Raw genomic sequence first — 21157 nt, 5'->3', positions numbered from 1 at the left:
ACCAAATCAAGATACTAGCCCCGAACGTCTGTTCAACATCATCTTGTTGAACAGACGGGACTGTGTGCTCACCTTCTATTGCTAGAAAGAAGCCCAGGGAGACCTCGAAGGGGGACAGGATAGGGGCTGAGGTAGTCGGGCAATTGTGGGCATGTTCCATCGTCTATTGTGAGGATTGCCGTGTTTCAACCTGAGGGAGGCAGACCAGTCACAAAGTTGAGGGAGATGTGAGACCAGGGACACCCTAGAGTGGGAAGGGGTTTGAGCAGGCCTACAGGAGGGGAACTAGCAGACTTATTCTTCACACAGGTTAAACAGACTGAAACATACTCTCTAATTAGTGTGGGCCACCAAAAGAAATTGCAGGAGAGGTTGCAGGAAGGTGAGGATCCTCCTCCAATCATATGTGAGGGGGAAGAGAGAGAGCCAGATGATTCCTGGACCCCTCTGCCAGATCAGGAGAGACAGACGGAATTGAGGAAAAATCCAAAGGCTCCATGGGACGGAGTCAGAGTGCTAATGGACAGAGTGTCAGATTTTAGACAGTTCATGTGGCAGTCGTTACTTCAACAGGAGATGCAATCCTTTCTCCAATCGATACAGGGGTTGTGTAGTTGTAGCTAAGGAAGGCCCAAAACTATGACGTTATTTTTGTGCCTCTATTCTGAGCGCACGTAAATAATTTTTGCAAGTACAAATATTGCATTTTGAGGAGAAAATTATTTTGTGCGAACAAAATTCATTGCTGCATGCAAGAAATGTATTTCAGTGTTTGCTATTATCCATATACACGCACAATAACAGCCCTCTCGCTCAGTTGTTGGCATTTGCTCTTGCTCAGATCTCTGCTCTGTGTGCTCACAGACATCTGCAGACCTGCTCTCAGTGTGTCGCTCCCGCTCTCAACATCTCTGCTCCCTGCACGCACAACTCTTTCTGTACTCCGTTATAAATGTGCCACAAAACCAACCAATCACAGACTTGGATGCAAAACTTCTGATTGCCTGTTGTGGTCTCCTAGCTACTGCATTCTGATAACACTGTCCAAAGTTTAGCTAAAACCATTTTCGATTAGTATGTTATTTTATTTTATTGTAAAATATATAATTTTTTAAGACCATTTAATATATTTTAAACCAAACCACTCCACTGGATTTAGCTACATTTCTCTCAAATTAAGCTTTTCTTTGTTCAAAATAATTTTCTCCTCAAAATGCAACATTTGTAGTTGCAAAAATTGTTTACTTGCGCTCAGAATAGAGGGACAAAAATAACGCCATATAAAACAAGGTGTGAGGGGTGGTTTGAACATGTAAAAGCCAATATGCTCTGTGTGATTACTAGAAAGGGATAGGGTTTGGTTCGGCTCTATGAATGACATAGGCAGGTGTTGACCATTTTTCAAACTTTGACCTGGATGGCACGAGGCAGAGTTCGGAAATATTTCATTTTTGTGCAAGGAAGTTATCAATGAAACGTTGCTCCGCGCCTGAATCAATAAGCGCTTGGACAGAGTGGGTTAAGACATTAACAGTTATCTTCCCGGGAATCATGAGATGTTAAGCACAGAGGGAGCCAGAGATTTCCCCGCCAGTACTGGTTCCTTTACTGGTGGGTGTAACCTTTTGGCCGAATGGGGCAGGCGTATATGTAATGACCCCTTTTGTGTAATGTGTGTAATAATTACTTTTTTGAGTAATGACCCCAAAACTGATCACAAAAAAAGGCAAATGCCTCCAACATGCCCAAACATTTGACCACACAGCATGCAATTAATTTGAACTAATTAATTAATTTGAACAAATGCAAAGTATTTCATATGTTGTTTAGCGATGGTGGTGATGCTCAAAGCTGAGCCATGGAGAATTGGTAAGGAAATTAATCAATAAGTGATATTGACAATGCAATCAGTTGTTATCACTTGTTATCAATGTCCATACCTACTGATGTGTGTGTTTTTAGGCTATGTCGTCTACTACAGTATTTGGTCATGATGGAATTTTGTTTGGCAGGTCCTGCAATCCCTGTTGGAGTGGATGTTCAGGTGGAGAGCTTGGACAGCATCTCTGAAGTTGATATGGTAAGCCGGTGTTTTCCTATACTTTTACAGATGATACATCTTACAGTATAAGGTCAATGGAGATGAAACTTGACTTTTTTCACTAAATTTGAAGGAAATATAGAAAATGGTGTCACGAGTTGAGTAATAATTAAACAAAGAAACGCATTTTTGTTAATTTGTTATGGTAATAATTAAGTGCAACTTAATATACATAATCATCTACATACATGGTGGAAAGTGTATATATGTTTTTGGTTCCCATTTAAAATCTATTCTAAATTCATGCTTACATTAATTTTATTCAGCTCTGAACTCCTACAGTAAGTACAGGGTGGGCCATTTATATGGATACACCGTAATAAAATGGGAATGGTTGGTGATATTAAAGTCCTGTTTGTGGCACATTAGTATATGTGAGGGGGCGAACTCCTCAAGATGGGTGGTGACCATGGTGGCCATTTAGAAGTCGGCCATCTTGGCTCTTGCTGAATGAAGCTAGGACAGCCACTGATGTTTCTTCATTAGTGACAGTTTTCTTGCGTCCACATTTTTGCAAATCCAACACTGAACCAGTTTCACGAAACTTAGCAAGCAGTTTGCTAACTGTAGCATGGGAGATGGGTGGTCTCGTAGGGTGTCTTGCATTGAAATCTGCTGCAATGACCCGGTTACTGCGTTCACCAGATAGCAACACGATTTCGATCCGCTCCTCATGTGTTAACCTCTTCGACATGTTAATGGCTGTGAACAAAGAGAAACTTGTAAATAACTCATGAAAGGATAAAGTTACGTTGAAACCAAGCACACCATTGTTTTTCTTGTGACATTACCAATAAGTTTGATGTGTCACATGGCCCTCTTCCTATTGAAAAAAACAAAAGTTGTATCCAAGATGGCCGACTTCTAAATGGCCACCATGGTCACCACCATCGTGAGGAGTTTGCCCCCTCACATATACTAATGTGCCACAAACAGGACTTTAATATCACCAACCATTTCCATGTTATTACGGTGTATCCATATAAATGGCCCACCCTGTAGTTTGCTTAATGCATCCTGTCTTGGCACAGCTGGAAGTCTGTGGCTGATGCTGAAGCTTTGCTTATGTTTTACTCTTGCTGCATATATTCTGCCATGTGCTTTTTAGTCATTGCACTGAGCCAGAACTGAATAATGCAGAGACATGTAATGAAGCCATGAAGTCCTTAACACGTACATGTTGCATTTTTTTTATGTAACAAGTAGTGTAGGAGCCATAACTAAATGTATTGAATTTTGATGATCACAGGGTTTTCATTTCTTTGGTGCTATGGTGATGTGTAACTGGAGTCACGTGGGTGCTAGTGGTGACATTAAGAGGGCGTTGTCAGCCTGTCATTCACTGGTTTGATTTTGACAGAGAGAAGGCTGGGTAGCCGTAGTTTTTGTTGACCGCTGCACAACGAGTTTCCCCTTGTTGCATTTGAGCCTGTGATGTTTTAAGAGTCTGAATAGGGAGCCGATCACATTACTCTGTAAACTCTCAAAGCACTTTAATAAACAAGCAAGCAATTCCACCTCTCGCATTATTGCGTAAAGTTGACAGCGTGTCAGGCAAATAGTCAGGCTCCATCCCCGGCCTCTAGCGACTGTGGAAGTCGCTACAAGTAGGGCTGCAGTGAATCTTCTCAACACAAATTATTGTCTTCAGTGCATGGCTCTGTAGGGCACCAATGTGTTAAACAATGTCAACGCGATGGAGACCTGTAATACAAATGTATGTAGGAGCAACGTATGAATAAAAAGTTAACATTAACCATATGTAGCCCTCAGTATTAAACAAAACCACTGATAACACAACGGCAGCAGTGATGATGACACTGGCACGGTTAGCTTGTATTGTGCCAAAAAGTGATCGTCTGCTAAAAGTGATTTCTGGCATTTGTCAAAAAGTGATTGCCTATATTTAAATTGCTGTCATATATCCTTTATATATTCTGTTAAAAGGTCTCATTGACATTAAAAATGTTTGGGGGGTTTTTTACAAGAGAACTAGCCAACAGGGGCAGCAGTAATTGCAACAAATATAACCATAGTTCTACAAAGATATTTTAATTGGCCAAAAAGGACTGGATTGGTTATAATGTAAATAACGTGTCATTAAAATACTGGCTAAAACACGTAATTTCATTATTTTATATATAAAACCTTTGTAAATCCTGGTCACTGAAGTCTATTTATTAATATATGTAAAGACATTATACATGAAAAATGTAGAAACAGTGGAAATCACTTTTTCGCAGATGATCAGTTTTTGGCATAACATTGGAGACTGGCTACACACCACAAAGGGGAAAGAGGCGGTCCTGTTACCAAGGTGGTGAGCTGAGGTTGGGTGAAAGAAAACATGTGAAACGACTTATGAAAAGGGAGAAACAACCTTGTTATCCCTTGTGTAAAAGGTTTATCCATGAAAATCAGGAGAATGTTCTCCAAGCACGACATCCCAGTACACTTCAGACCTAGCCACACCATCAGACAAAAACTGGTCATCCCAAGGAGAAAACTTGAACATAAGCTAAAACTAAACATACGCTAAAAAACATAGTGTTTGCTTTGCAGTGCAACGAGGTCTGAACTGTAGAGAGAGATATAAATCGGAGAAACCAAACAGCCATAAATGCATGAACAACCACCTCGACAGGACAAGACTCGGCTGTCTACCTGCATCTAAAGGTCATAGGTCACTCTTTTGAGGATGCCAATGTTTACATTTTTGAGGGAGAAGAGAGATTGTTAGAAAAGAGGAGTTAAAGAGGCCATCTATGTCCACTGTTAGTGACCATCTTTGAACAGAAGGGGTGGCTTACGACAACAACTGTCTGCCACCTACAGTGTAGGTTTGAGATCTTCCCAGGTGCCTCAGCCCACCTCATATCTTGCATCAGGTGAGCTCAATGGGTCACATAATACGGTGCATGATTAAAACCTGTTTCAATATCTATAATTACTATAATGCATAATATAGAGCGACAGAGAGGGAGAGCAATCAATGCCAGGGCTGATTTTTTTGTCCTAGTCCAGCCCTGTCTACGGTCTGTTAATTATGTTAATTATGTTTAGGTTTCCTTTTGATTAGTAGTTGTTGTTTTTAAAAAAATCTCTGTTAGTTCCCTATTGTGTTATTTTATGTCTCTAGTTTAGTCGGAAATGGCTTTAGATTTATTAACAGGGGGGCAAAACACACCTTGCTCATAAAGGATCCTTCAGGAATCCTTAATACATTTCAAGAAACACAGCTGCACTTTCTATTACAGCTCGGTAATAAATTGGTAATAGTAGGGTAACAAGGCAGAAACAAGAATAGAATGATGTGGTCATTTCCAACTTATTACCACTCAATTACTAGATGGATGGCTGAAGTCACTTTATCCAGTTGTCTCAGCCACGCTGCTCCTCCTTCAGCTATTGGAGGCAGCATCTGTACTAACCCAGTGACATCCCCAAAATTAAAAGGCTCATACCTTCTCTCCCCTCCCCGCCCCCCATAGCCACAATGGGGTTCTGTCCAGGACCCTTGTTCTCTGTGTCCCAGTGGACCTTTCCCCCTTTGGATTGGCTGCGCAGGTGCATACGACACCCTTGCTCTTCCTCCTCCCATAGTTCTCTCTGGCCCCGGCTATGAAATACTTCATACTCTCCAGGTTCTTCAGTCTCGCTGAAATTCATTCGCTTTTGAGGGTTCTCAAGATTGTCATCCTCTTTCACTGAAGCTGTTACCCAACCACCCCACAAATTGTCATCTCACTCTCCATTTGTTACTCTCATTTCCCGCTCCATCGCTGGAGTAAACTTCTGACATTTCTCCCGACTCCCTCGCTCCGGCTCTCCCTCTATTTTCTTTACCAGTTTCTTAGGGGCCGGGGTACCTTCCCCTTTCGAATTCTGTACCCGACTCTTGAACACATCCAGGCTCTCTTCTTCCTCCTGCGCTAGACTGCGCCCTCGGTCTTCCTTCCGAGTCGGAGCTGGAGTGGGTAGTTCTTGAAACAGAATAGGTTCTTCCCCCTCTTCACTTACCTCTCCCAGGGAGGCCTCGTTAGGGTCCCGTCCTGGGGCCACTCCCACTGGGGCATCAGTCGGGCGACGAGTCAAACCTGTTGGTGAAATTTTAAACAAAGTTCTGTTCAACGGCCTAGGCCACTTAGTCGGCTCATAATCACAGTCGATGGTCCCCGAATTAAGCTTCACCACTGTGCTGTCCTCTTTCTCCATACTTCCGTCCATCACCACAAAAGTTGGGAAATTTCCTGAACACAGAGGCAGGGGACACTCAACAGGGGGCGCAGTGGGCCGGGGCGGTGGGGACGGGGGACCCTGCTTACCTTTTCCCCCTATTGGAATCCCGGCACGAGCCCCCAATTGTTAAATATCAACACTTCACCGAGTTCTTTTGATTCCTCAGAGGCATCCGATGGAAGACAAAACACTGCTCAGTAGACCATTTAACACTTTATTTCTCTTTTACAAGACTTCTAGAAGGGAGATGTGTCCTGCAAGACACGTTGCCGCGGATCTCAAAATGGTGACGGGCACCTGACAGTTTTATTACCGGGCACCCTTTTCTAGTCTAAACAACAGTATTTTCAGTAAGTTTCCACTACAAGATGGTTCCCTCTTATCTACTGCTCTACAGGACAACATGGGCGAGAGCCACTACTGAAGGACACCTACTCTAATGCCTTTATTATTCAGGGCTGTGTCCACCTAAAACTACTTCTATATGATTATATGACAGTGTTGATTAATATGAAATTAATATAAGGCACAATAATAAAGCACTTCCGATAAGATCATTCCAACAGTACTAACCACCAAGTAATATCATGGTTATAGTTGAGTAATATTGCACTAAAATGTGCAATTATATATAATTGCACATTTTAGTGCAATATTACTCAATATTACATGTATACATGTATATAAAGTGAAGATTAAATATGAAAACAGAAATGAAACATAGTCTACATACAAATTTGATGTGAGGTCAGCAAGTACAGGTGTATGTAGGTATACTGTGTTAGGATCAGATATCAGTGCTTTTAAAACAATAATATTGCTGTAAAATTGATTGCTGCCAACAGAAAAAACAATAGAAAATCAGGAAGGATATGGGTAGCAGAGGAGTGTATCATTGAATGACCATTAGAATATAGACTTGTACGAGATCTATTTTAAAACCAGTGCTGGTTACTCCCTTACACTTTATACTTTTGCTTTGGTATGATAAATACCTTGTGGGTTCATGTATAAGAGGAAATTAAAGAAATTGAGTCAATCACTTTGTTACTGTTTGTTTGTGCTGTTGTTTCTCTATTAGCATGCCAGAGATCTCACCATAAAACTTGGACATATATGTTTTCCTTTTTTCCTTTGGTCACTGTTCTCCAATGATATTTTTAACACAAAAGCAACAGAGGGATTGGATTGCCTGTAGCTTTCTCAGTTTGATTATTAAATGAGAATTCCTGTCAAAAATTGGCATGGCCTGATGAGTGCAATTACAATTAGAATTTGGTAAAAGTTTGTATTTATTTCACTTGGTCATTACATCATCTCCACATTTACAGTCTTTAATTACACTCTTTAACTCCACCAGGACTTCACCATGACCTTGTATCTGAGACACTACTGGAAGGATGAGCGTCTGTCCTTCACCAGCAGCACCAACAAGAGTATGACGTTCGATGGCCGTCTGGTGAAGAAAATTTGGGTCCCTGATGTCTTCTTTGTCCACTCTAAGAGATCCTTTATCCACGATACGACTACTGACAACATCATGCTCCGCGTCTTTCCTGATGGACATGTGCTTTACAGCCTGAGGTCTGTAGTATCTCTGCATCTGATTTATTGACAGATCAATATTTGAATCAGCCTCAATTGTATTTTTTAATAGAATTATTCAAATTATTCCTCACTAGATTTCTTGAGCTATTTGGAAGCTTTTGCAATTTTGCTTTCAAACATCAATAAGTCTCATTGGTGGAGGAATTATGCCTCAGGTTAATTAAAATCTTAGGTGGGCATTTAAATAGGGAACATGTCCTGGATGGCTGCCCAGCTTTCACCATAAGTTCATGAAAATTGCATAAAAATTATATAGAGATTTTATATAGAGATTTTCAGACCATATCTGATTCCACACTACTCACTTTTAAAGTTATGAGGATTCAGCTGATATCCTTTAAATCCATCTATCCATTTTCTTCCACTTATCTGGGGCAAGAGCAAAGTCTAGACTTCCGTCTCACCGGGCACCTCCTCCAGCCTTTCTGGGGAAATAGCAAGGCTTTCCCATGCCAGCTGAGAGATGTAATCGCTCCAGCGTGTCCTGGGCCTCCTCCCAGTGAGACATGCCGAAACACCTCACCCAGGAGGCATCCTGTACAGATGCCCGAACCACCTAAACTGGCTCCTTTTAATGTAAAGGAGCAGCAGCTCTATTCTGAGCCCCTCCTAGATGGCCAAACTTCTTAACCTATCTGTAAGGGAGAGCCACCCTTCAGAGAAACTACTCTGAAACTACAATGCTTGTATTCGCATTCTCATTCTTTCAGTTACTACCCAAAGCTCGTGACGATCACTGAGGGTAAAGACGTAGACCAACTGGTAAATTAAAAGCTTCGCTTTTATACTGAGCTCTCTCTTCACCACGACAAACTGCTCCAGTGCAAGTTGGAGGCCGCCATCACCTGATGAAGCCAACAGAACAACATCATCTGCGAAAAGCAAAGACGAGATTCTGAGACCACCCAAGTCGAAGCCTTCCATCACTTGGCTATGCCTAGAAGTTCTGTCCATAAAAATTATCAACAGAGTTGGTGACAAAGGGCAGCCCTGGCTAAGTCCAACACCCACCAGAAATGAGTCCCACTTATTGCCAGGTATGTGGATCAAGCTCTTGGGCTGAAGACCCCATACTCCTGTAGCATACCCCAAAGGACACACAGAACATGGTCAAATGCCTTCTCCAAGTTTACAAAACACATATGGACTGTTTGGGCAAACTCTCATGCCCCCTCGATTATTCTCGAGAGGGTAAAGAGCTGGTCCAGTGTTCCACACCCGGAACAAAACCTGGATTGTTCCTCCTGTGTCCGAGTTAGAGCACACCATCCAATCCACTTTCTTGAAGATGGGAACCGCCACTGCCCCGGGTCTGCCAGTGGTATGGCCCCTGATCTCCACGCAAGATTCTAGAGGTGTGCCAACCATGACAGCCCTACAACATCCACAGACTTCAGGAACTTGGGAAAAACCTTGTCCTTGGGGCCCTGCCACCAAGGAGTTGTTTAACTTGTTTAACAGAGATAGACAAGTCGTCCCCCTCTTCCTCAGATTCTGCTTCCTCTACAGAAGACGTGTCAGAGGGATTAAGGAGGTCCTTGAGGTATTCCTTCCACCACCTAACAATGTCCTCAGTCAAAGTCAGCAGCGCTCCACCCGCAATATATACAGTGCAGATACACCACCGTTTTCCTCTTCTGAGTCGCCTGATGATTTGACAGAATCTCTTTGAGGCAGTGAAAAGGTCTTTTTCCGTGGTCTCTCATATTTCTCTATTTATCTAGTTTTTGCTTCAGCCACTGTCCGAGCCGTGTCCCAGTTGGCCTGTTGGTACGTATTATCAGCTGCCTCCCAAGTCCCACAGGCTAACCAAGCCTCATAGGACTCCTTCTTCAGCCTGATGGTTCCCTTCACCTGTGGTGCCCACCATCTGGTTGGGGATTACCACCACAACAGGCCCCAACCACCTTGCAGCTCACTGCAGTTGAGCTTTGCCGGAGATGGGAGTTGAAGATCTTGCGGACCTGGGCCTCTGCCAGGCATTCCCAGCACACCCTCACTATATGTTTAGGTGCACCAGGTCTGTCCAGGATGTTCCCCCGCCACCTGATCCAACTAAATGGTGATCAGCTGACAGCACCTCTCTTCACCCGACTGTTCAGAACATGTGGCTGCAGATTTGATGATATGACTACAAAATTGATCATTGACCTGTGGCCTAAAGTGTCCTGGTGCCATGTGCACTTATGGACACCCTTATATTCGAACATGGTGTTCATTATGGACAAACTGCACAGAAATTGCACAGAAAGCCAGTAACAGAACACCACTTGGGTTCAGATCTGGCAGGCTGTTCCTCCCAATCACGCCCTTCCAGGTCTTACTGTTGTTGCCCACATGAGTGTTGAAGCACTACCAAAGTCAAGGTTTCAGACACCACAGGTTACCCCAATAGGCTGGCCAGATAGATGTTTTTTTTTTAATATTTTGACTGATAAGCACACAGTAAATCCTGTATGCTGTAAATGAGTACCAGCATTCCAGCAAAAACTATACAAAACTAAACACAGATTGTAGTCAGTTTATTAAACCTGATTATAGTTTAGTTTTTTGTTTTTGTTTTTGTTTGTTTTTTGGGGGGGGGTTCTAGGGCTCATGTTAATCCACCCTGATTTCAACAAGCGGAAGGCATATTTGCTTTATAAGTAAATATATTACCCTATATTTACTGATTCATATTATATACTAAAACAAGTCACAGTGTATCAAATAAAGCCTGCTGTAATTGCATCACAAAGTCTCTTGATGCATGCTCAATCATCCAGGTAAATGAATCCCAAAAAGCTGATTCTGTTCATCTGGACGTAGTGTTTTCATTGGGAGAAACATTTCGTTACTCATCCAAGTGACTTCTTCAGCCTCTGGAGTTGTTTGTCATCAACATCACATCATTAATGGTCCAAATGCAGTAGACTTGTTGGGTGCAAAAAAAAGGAAAAAAAATCTAGTAATTGCCGGAAAGATTCAACAGAATGCACTACAACAACAACAAAAAAACTTAGTGGAGAAAAATGAAAAAAGAAACTACAAATAAAGCAAACTGAGGTTGGTAAACAACCTCATTGTCATGTTTCGGCTGTGTAAAGGCAGGAGAAGGACCCAAACGCAAAACTCACCACGCAGGAATTAAACTCAAAAGGCTGCTTTATTGCAGAATGGCATGAAAATCATAACAAAACTAAACAGGGACGTGGATAAACTGACACATAGGAAAACACAGCCATGAGGGAGACTACGACACTGACAAAGAGAAACACAGGGCTTAAATACACAGAGGGATAACGAGGGAATGAGACACAGAAAGAGAGCACAGCTGGGAGTAATCAGGCTGGACGAGACAAGGGAAGCAAAACTAGAATCACTCACAAGAGACACGGACCTTCAAAGTAAAACAGGAAACACTGACTGAACTCTAGACATGCAAACTTAACAGCAACCGAGGAGACAGAACATAGGGACCTGAAACATGGGACCGAAAGGCACAGTAGACACAACATGGACATAACGCCACAGGGAAAGAGTAAAACAAAACACAGAACCTCTTAGAAAATAAAATAGGAAACATAATGAAACGCAGACATGACTACATGAACTTGAGCGCTTTGGGGTCCTTAGGGACTAGTGAAGCGCTATATAAATACAGGCCATTTACCATTTGACAACAAAACAGACATGAAACACATGAAGGGCAAGGGAGAATAAACAGGGGTTGGAAGACACAAGGGGAATCTAATAACAAAGAACTATAACAACCTAGGCATGATGAAAAATGAACTGAAAACCTAGAGGGCTTAAACATAAACATAACCTAAAACTCCAAGATGCTGGGTCAAAAGACCCAGGATCGTGACACTCATCAAACGAGACAATATATAACAATATATACACTCAGAGAGATTAATAAACAAGACTGAAAATGAGAAAAACAATTGGCAGTTGCTTTGTAATCATAGTAACAAATCATATTCTTTGTGTTCTATTCTCTGTCATTAAATGATACACCCTGTGTTAACTGAGATGTACCATAGTACTGTGACATGTGATTCCTAAATTTTAAATTTCCTGCTGGTCTGTAACATCAATTGTAACTGAATAAAAGACTGACTGCCCAATTCATTTGGCAATTCATTAATGCAAATACCATTCAGTCACATGGCACCAACATGATGTTATGACCATATAATATACTAATATATGGTCATAACACAGTGAAGTTTCCCACATGGTGTGGGATTTGGTGACTTCTGGCTTATTGATGCCAGAGATCAGAGAAGAGTGGCTAAGCTTCTTTAAACTGATAGGAAGGCAACAGTAACCCTTTTCCCACTTATTAAAACCGAAGTATGCAGCAGAGCATCTCTGGACACTCAACACTTTGTACCTTGAAGCAGATGAGTTACATCAGCAGAAGGTCGCACTGGTGTCTTACAAGTGCAGGACTTGTAAACTAAGAACAGGAAACTGAGGCTACAATTCTCACTGGCTCACTAAAATTAGAAAACAGAAGATTGCAAAAACATTTCTTGGTCTGATGAGTCTTGATTTCTACAGTGATATTTGCACTGTAGGATCAGAATTTGGCATAAACAGCATGAAAACATGGGCTTTTCTCAATTCTCAAGTACGCGGGTCCATACTCGCGTTCTCGGCAAGTACGGACTTGCCGAGAACACGAGCACGGACTCGCGATTTGTACAATTGGAACACCAGTGTACTTGATGATGCCACAGGTCCGGAGTTTTTACTGCTGTCCCCTCTTAATTTAACTGTGATTAATATGTTATGAAGCTTAACTTTAATCTCAGCCAACCGATTTACTCAGGAACAAATAAAACACTGAAATAAACCAAACATTAACATTTAGAAGTGATCTAAGTGACTTATATATCATGTTTAACCTCAGTAGCGAAATCTCTATTAATAAAAATAGTGTACATGTATGCCTTAATAAAAACAAGCAGGTGAGATGTTAGAATGCTTTTATTTTTATTTTAGTGGACACTCAAAAATTACAATAGACAGCTGCTGGGGTTTGGAAGAGAACTGAACAAATATTTAAAATATAATCTGATTATTTTGAAGCAGCCTTCAGAATGTCCACATATTAGCATGCTGTTTTTGTTCCTGGTGAAAATGTTTCCTCCTGAATTGAAATATATCTCAGCCAAACCGATTTACACAAGAACAAATAAAACACTGAAAAGAGCCGAACAATAATAAAAAACATTTTTAAGTTATCTAAGACACTTATATATCATGTTTAACCTGAGTAGCCAAAGACCGCGGTGGGGTTGAAAACGATGTGCTGGGAGTCCGCTGTTCTCGCCGGCTCTAGTGATCCTCGACCTCCCGATCTGCTATGGAGCTGGTGGGTAACAGACGTCTCAGAAAACTGCGAAGCACGTTTGGAAATATATGATATCTTGATAAATCGAGCAGATATTTGAAGCTTACACAGCTACATTCTCACTTGAAAATAACTTAAAAGTTTATTTTGTGACCCAGAAAGAGTAATATTTAAACGTTTTTAGCCGCACTCCTCCGCCATTGCTGCATTTGGGTTTTGGACGAAATGCATTCTGGGATGACGTATCACGAGTACACGAGAACGCAAGTACGCACAAGTATGCATATTGAGACAGGCCCCATGAATCTACCCAGCATTATATCAGCAATAGAAGCTGCTGTCAGTGGTGTAATGTGTGGGGAATATTTTTATGATATTCTTTGGAGCACTTAGTGTCAATTGAGCAGCATTTAAATGTCACATTCTGCCTGAGTATTGCTGCTGATCATATTAATCCCATTACGATTGTACTATGCCCATCTTCTCATGGCTGCTTCCAGCAGGTAACACATCAAGTCACAAAGCACAGATAATCTGGTTTCTTGAACATGACGATGACTTCACTGTACTTAAATGGGCTCCATAGTCACCTAATCTTAATTCAATAGAGCATGTGAAACAATGGAATATCATGGATATATAGCTGACAAATGTAATCATGTCAATATGGACCAAAAGTTTGCAATGTTTCCAGCACCTTGTAGAATTTATACCACATAGAATTAAGATATTTCTGAAGAGGTCCAACCCAGCTAATGATGTGGCACATGAAGGGGCACAAATTATATCTGTATTATAATTCATTCCACAGAAATATGAAATATGCTGTGATGACAACCAAACTCTAATCCTGGTTCTGACCATGTCACTGTGAGGGTCTTTTCAACTTGTCTTCTGATAAATTGACATTCTTCATTTTGTCACATGTGAATGTACAGTGTGCTGTAATCTCACTGTGTGCCTCTATTGGTGCATTGTTTGCTCACAGAGTAACAGTAACAGCAGCCTGTAACATGGACTTCAGTCGCTTTCCTCTGGATTCTCAAACCTGTTCACTGGAGCTGGAGAGTTGTAAGTAAATATTTCATCAGATAATAAGATGGTGCGCATATCAAGTACTTCATTATTATAAGTAAAAACCACTATATTATCTTCTTTTTAAATTGTATTATCTACCAAATACTCTGTTATTTATTTGTTTTTTTTAACATTTCCTCTATATTTGAACTTTTCTCCATACATTTTAGGAGAACTGCGGTTAAACCACAGATTGTATGTAACTAACAAACTATCATCATGATGGATCAGCAGAGGTGGCAAAAGTGCAGACAGTGTTACAAAGTACTCCAGTAAAAGTTTAAGTACTGATTCAAATTCTTTCTCAAGTAAAAGTAAAAGTAAAAAGAAAAAAAGCAAAGAAACAGGCTCTGAAATGTGCTCAGAGTAAGAGAGTAAAAGTAGATCTTTTTGAAAACATTTACCCCAGCTGTTTTTATGTAAAGCCAACTGAACCTTGTGCTATATTAATGTAATAAAATTATATTAGTACAAGTAAATATAAACTTTATTTCTGTCCTAAATTTAATCCTAATGAATATACTTGGCTTGAATCAGTTATATAGAATGCTAGCAGAGTAAAAAAGGGTGAATTTTTAAGGTAGAAGTTGCTCTATTTTCTGTTGCCTCAGTATGAGGAAAAGAATACTGACTTTTTGCTAACAACAAGCTGTGAGGTCAGGTCCTTGATCCATTAATATGCAAATTGTCATGACCATTGATCAACAACCACTGATCAAAGCCATTGATCAATGGCCATGAGTACCATTCACATTGTTCCTAGTTTCAGTCATTGTGCAAATGAACTGTGTATAAGATTGGGGAAACCTGCAGTCAGCTGAGACTGAAGAAGTCACTTGGATGAGTGACAAAACGTTTCTCCCACTGAAAACGCTACATCCAGATGAACAGATTCAACATTTTGGGATTTACTTACCTGGATGATTGACATTGCATCAAGACATCCAATACACCTGCATGCAACCACAAGTGGATAAACAGCTGGTCCAGTGTTCCACAATCAGGATGTGGAACATTGCTTCTCCTGGATCTAAATTTTGTCTAGATAGATGCAAAGTGAAATAAGTATGTGGCATGAATGCTGGTTGGCCTGGAGAAGGCCAGGAGAAGATGATTTGACTAGACCAGTGATCACGCAAACAGCTTAAAAGTCTGGAAAAGTAAAGATAAAGCTTGGATTTGGCCAGCAACACCTGGGAGCAGACAGATGTGAGACCATAGATCTTCCTTATTGAACTTACCCATAAGTTTAATTAGTCTCCGGCCTCCTTCCTTCCGCTTAGCATACAGTCTCAGGATGCTGGATTTGGGGTAAAACCTTTCATACATGGTCAGGAGCTTCCTTGTCTTGATGTCGGTGGCTTCTATCAACACCTACAAGGCATAGGTGTTCATAGCCCAGATCTTGACTCTTTAGGACTTGCCTAACCCTCTGTACTGCAGGTACTTGGTGGTTGCAGCTTTCCTAGTGGCCTCTTCCTGGATCCCATTTGCTTGTGGGATTCCCAGATACTTGTAGCTGTCCCCAATGTCTGCAATGTTGTCTTCCGGTAGCACGATCCCTTCAGTTCTGACTACCGTCCGACTGACATTCTGATGTCGTTGTTGTATATCCTCGTGCTGTGAATCAGTGAATCTATGTCTTGTTCACTGTTGGCATACACCTTGATGTCATCCATGCACAGGAGGTGGCTGACAACTGCTCCATTCTGTAGTCGGTATCCGTGGCCAGTCTTGTCAGTGTTCTCACTGAGGGGGTTCAGGCCTATGCAGAACAGCAGTGGGGAATGGGCAACTCTTTAGTAGATCCGCACTTGACGGTGACTTGTGCTATTGGCTTGAAGTTGGCTTCTAGTGCTGTTTACAACATACCCACTGAGTTCCTGATGAAGACCCTTAGGGTTCTGTTGATCTTGTATAGTTCTAGGCATTCCAGGATCCATGCGTGGGGCATCAAGTCATAGGCCTTCTTGTAATCAGTCCAGACAGTGCTCAGGTGACTGCTCTGTCTACCAGGAACTGGTGTTTTACACTTCTGGTATTGCTGCCTATTCCTTTCTGCGCCCCACTCATGTATTGAGCCATGTGCCTATTCATCTGAGCCTCTATGATGCCTGACAGGAGCTTCCATGTAGTGCTGAGGCAAGTTATTGGCTGGTAGTTGGATGGTATGGGCCCTTCTGGGGATCCTTGGGAATCAGAACTGTGCGGCCATTCTTTGTGTGTTTCATCCATTAGGAGCCTGTTCATGTGTGCTGCCAGATGCTCATGGAGTGCAATCAGCTTCTTCAGCCAGTAGGCATGAATCATGTCATGGCCTGGGGCTGTCCAGCTCTTCATATTGGAGATTCTTCCTTAGATGTCTGCCAGTGTAATGCTTACTGGACCCTGTTCAGGGAGTTTACTGTGGTCTCCTCTTAGATCTGCTAGCCACTGAGCATTGCCGTTGTAGGTTGCATCCTTCTCTCTTATGCTTTTCCAGTATTACCCTGTCTCCAGCCTTGGTGGTGCTGTTCTCATATTTTTCCTGTGCCATTGAGAGTACACCTTGGATGGTTGAACAGCTGGTTTATTCTCCTGCCTTCTATTTCTCTGGTATACCTCTTCAAGCAGTTGGCCAAGGCTGTGGGTCTTTGCCTGGCAGTTTTCAAGACCCCAGGTATGGACTGCTTGCTGTACTTCTTAGGCACCTTTGTCATCACACTTTCTGTAACCCTGATTGTTGGCCAATGTCTGTTAAGGTTCTCAGTCATCCAGGTCATCGTAGTCTAAGGAGCTTGGGAAGAAAAGCATCTGGACTTCTTTAAGTTGCTTGAAGACATTTCACCTCTCATCCGATAAGCTCCTTCAGTTCCAGGGTCAAATGGTGGAGAGTCCCAGATTTAAGCCCTGTGGGGGTGTCCCCCCAAGAGGGACAATAGACCTCCTAATGATCCTCTACCTAATCATACGAGCCAAGGTGTGAAAACGGGTCTAGGTCACAATCAGCCAAGGTTGTGAAACCTCGTCCTACCCTATCATGTGATTTCCTGAGGTCAAATGGCCCAGGATGCGAGTGGGTGTTAAGGCTCCTCTTTGACTCCAACCACCCTCTGGAGGATGGTGACAGCCCCCGTGGTCCGCTGTATCTGTTGTGGAATAAAAAACAATTTGGGGATGTAAAAAGTCAGTACCACAATTCAGCCCTTCCATACTCTCTTAAGCCTCAAAGTGGCTTAGCAGACAGTAAAAATATGAATAAGAACATAAATCTGATTCTGATTCTGAAATAAAAATTAAGTAAAGAATGTACACACTCCATCTAAGATATAGCATGCCATCAAATAAGATATAATAAGTTAAGGCTCTTACATGTTAATCCACTTTGTAATACAAATCCAAATAGTGGGAGGTTTGCCCACAAGCTGTATGAATACATGATTTTATTTTGAGAGCCCTTTAATAATGGCCCATCATTTTTTACAATGTATTTATACATGATTTAGGCAGTGTCAGCATTTGAAGAATGAATTTACGTGTGTCAGTGTAGACTTGCATTAGCACAAACAGGACAATGAAACAGGAAAAGTCCCACAAAATAACTCCAGCAACTGCAAATTAATTATATTTAATACACTGAGATATTTGTGTTAAAAAGTAGGGAGTAAAAGTAAAATGTTGTCAGAAATCCCAGAAAGTGCAATCAAACTAGGCCAAGTCAATGCCACCCAGAGCAACAAAGCCAGTGGATGTATTCATTGTACGATCAAGAGGGTTCAAGTTTTTGCTTTAATTTGTCTAACTGTGGCTCTGTGCATAAAAAAAACAGGCTCTGTGCATAAAAAAACAGAGCCACAGGGTGCCTAACAATAGACTTAGTGGGCAACAAGGACTGAACTTTCAGCCTGTTCACTCCTTTATTTTTAAAGGCACACCAGTGTCTCTATACATTACATCCTCCCATTTAAAATTTATCTGTGAACTATGTGAAGCTTCAAAATCTCAACAAAGGACAGCTGGGGAATTGCACATAGAAGACCTTGAGGCGACTGTTGTTGTGATTTGGCGCTATATAAATAAAATTAAATTGAATTGAATTGAAGACAGTTGCATTGTGTAGTAACTTTCTTGAGTACCACTTCAAGTTGGCTATTTTTTTAGTGGTACATTTTACATTTGCTGAAGAGACAGTTCTTGGCATAATATTTATAAATCCTGTCATTGTTCCTTTACAGCACTGCTTTAATAATACAATAAATACAATCCCTTACTAGGGTTGCTATAGCTCAGGCTATAGAGCTGATCATCTACTAATCAAATGGTTGGTACTACTCAGATGTGATATGAGTAGTTTTTTCATGTTATGTACATACTAATATATATTTTTCTGACAGTTTTAAGTTATACATTTATGTTGCTCCTCTGTTTTCTGGCCTTAAGAACCTTTTTTTCTTAATGGAAAGAAATGATTAAAAGTTCTAATGGCCAAGTCTAAGCTCATTACTGGACTGCATGGTGTTTTACAGATGCTTACACAGATGAAGACTTGATGCTGTACTGGAAGAGCGGAGATGAGTCCCTCAGCATTGACGATCGTATCTCCTTATCACAGTTTCTTATTCAGAAGTTTCATACCACATCTCGGTTGGCCTTCTACAGCAGCACAGGTATAAACAACAAACAATGATAAGTTCTTGATGCTTTTTAAATTATGTTGTTGTGTATCTGTACAGGCCTTACTTACTGGGTACAGTCAACATATAACCTTCCCTTTAATTCCACCATTAGGATAAATTCTGACCTTTTATATTGGCTGCTATGCTAGCATGGTTTTAAGGGAGAGGTTTTCAAAGAATCTGAAATCCTCAAACAGTCAAACTGAGTCTAAGTTAAGAAATAACCCTCCCCGTGTAAACCCTTAAGTTTACACAGGGAGAAAGCCATCATGGAACTAGCAGGTAATAACAAGTCAAATACAACTGTGAATCTGGTGGGACCAGCACCCCAATATAAGAAGTCTGGATCAGCTCTCCATTTAACCCTAATCTGATCCCATGAGCATCAGGTTACCCAGCAAGCAATGCAGAGTTCAGATGGAGCTTGATTGTGTTCAATTTGTTTAGTTCATGTACTGGTAGATTGACTGATTCTTATATAGCGCTTTTCTACTTTCCCAGAGTACTCAAAGCGCTCTATACAACATGCCACATTCACCCAGTCACACAAGCACTTTCTTGTAATCTTTTTATTACTTCCTAACTAACATTTACACACATCCATAATCCGATGGATGCATCAGAGAACAACTTGGGGTTAGTATCTTCCCCAAGGATATTTGGCATGCAGACTGGAAGAGCCAGGGATCGACCCACTAACCTTACAATCAGTAGGTGACCTGCTCTACCTCCTGAGCTACAGCCACCTCATGTAAACAATATACAGAAGTTCATTTAGGAAAGAAAAGAAATAAGAAATACTATACAAAACAAAGCAAAATACACCTCAATATTGCTTCACCTATTCTGATTGAGTTACACATCTAAAAGGAGTTGGAAGAAGTGCACACTTATTTAATCCCACCCCTTCACCATAAGTTATCAGTTAATATTTATTCAGCTTCTGTACTGATATAAACTGCAGTAATAACAATGAACATATTTTCCAATATAATATATACACTACATGAAGTACAAATTATTATCATATCTTCATGTTTTTATGTTTCTTTATTTCATGCTTATCTAAATACGCATATGGTTAGCCCTGCTAAGCTAATAGCTTGGTCCCTCACCCCGTATCCTTCAGCCAGGTCTCAGTAAGCACGAGTACACAACTGTCTTTCACCTCTTGTGTTGATGTTACATCCTGTCTGAGATGGTTCAGTTTATTTTCCAGTGAGTGGACGTTTGCTTTGTTTAGTATTGCGATTCTTCTTGATACTTTGGAAATTAATCCCATGATAAGAAAAGAAAAGCATAAACAAGTGTCTGAATAGCCTTGCAGGCCCGTTATCTTACCAGTGACACCTGTTATGGCAGATCCCCTCTAAATTGGTGCACTGGGTTAAATTTAGGGGCATGGACAGTAGACCTCAAAGTTCTGTTACTTTTAAAGGTAACCTGTAAGACTTATTTATACCAGTAAGGATTAATACTCAGATTTATACCTTTACCCTTTCACAAAGGGTTAAAAAGGACTTTAATTACAGGATATCTAATTGAAGCAATTTAGCAGGAGCAAAGCAAAAGCAGAATCAAATAATAATAGCAATCACAAAATATTAATTAAATCATCTAAATTATACTTAGCTGAGATAATGCTGACTGGACAGCGATTGGAGAGGAGAAAGGGCATATGCAGGCCAGCAGCTTCCCATCCTAACCTTCTCCTAACCAGGGAACACGGTGAAAATCCGGGGACGTTGCAATCCATCAGGAAAACAATAGAATGGTCTGAATTAATAATCCGACGAGGCAAAAATGAGCAGTGAAAAAGTTAAGTCACTGAAATCACTTCATTACATTTTCTTCTTTTTAATGTTACACTTAATATAGTTTTAATAATTACACAGTATATGACCCTTCTGTCAGCTATAAATACAATACCTTAATGTTTCATTTGTTTCAGGTAATTCTACTTCAGGTAGATTTGTCATTAATACATTCTCATTTGTACATTTATTTTAACATAATTCCTTTTTAAACTAAATATAGAGGAATACTTTACTCACTTTTTCTCATTAGAATTTCTTTCTATCAAATCATACATCAGACATTCTTTAGTTGCTCCTCCCCATCCTGCAACAC

The 21157-nt window shown here is 40.9% G+C and overlaps 1 protein-coding gene and 2 long non-coding RNA genes across 3 annotated transcripts in view; 1 reads left to right on the top strand and 2 right to left on the bottom strand.

Moving 5' to 3' along the window:
- gabrr2a (gamma-aminobutyric acid type A receptor subunit rho2a) overlaps window positions 1–21157 on the top strand; it is a 74419-nt gene that overhangs the window by 45800 nt on the left and 7462 nt on the right. The window contains exons 3-6 of the mRNA XM_039602937.1: window positions 2013–2080; window positions 7701–7924; window positions 14284–14366; window positions 18878–19018. Of these exons, the coding sequence (XP_039458871.1) occupies window positions 2013–2080; window positions 7701–7924; window positions 14284–14366; window positions 18878–19018 (516 nt within the window). The remainder of the gene's footprint in view (window positions 1–2012; window positions 2081–7700; window positions 7925–14283; window positions 14367–18877; window positions 19019–21157) is intronic.
- LOC120434681 lies at window positions 99–19007 on the bottom strand. Its single transcript, XR_005609276.1, has 3 exons — window positions 18886–19007; window positions 17386–17500; window positions 99–190 (listed from the first exon to the last, which is right to left on the bottom strand). It is a non-coding gene; the product is annotated as an uncharacterized LOC120434681 (long non-coding RNA).
- LOC120434680 lies at window positions 12952–17163 on the bottom strand. The gene is made up of 3 exons (XR_005609275.1): window positions 15614–17163; window positions 15289–15413; window positions 12952–13340 (listed from the first exon to the last, which is right to left on the bottom strand). It is a non-coding gene; the product is annotated as an uncharacterized LOC120434680 (long non-coding RNA).

This window comes from Oreochromis aureus, linkage group 19 (genome assembly GCF_013358895.1).
Source record: "Oreochromis aureus strain Israel breed Guangdong linkage group 19, ZZ_aureus, whole genome shotgun sequence".
NCBI classification, from domain to species: Eukaryota; Metazoa; Chordata; class Actinopteri; order Cichliformes; family Cichlidae; genus Oreochromis; species Oreochromis aureus.
This window is presented reverse-complemented; position numbering and strand designations above follow the sequence as displayed.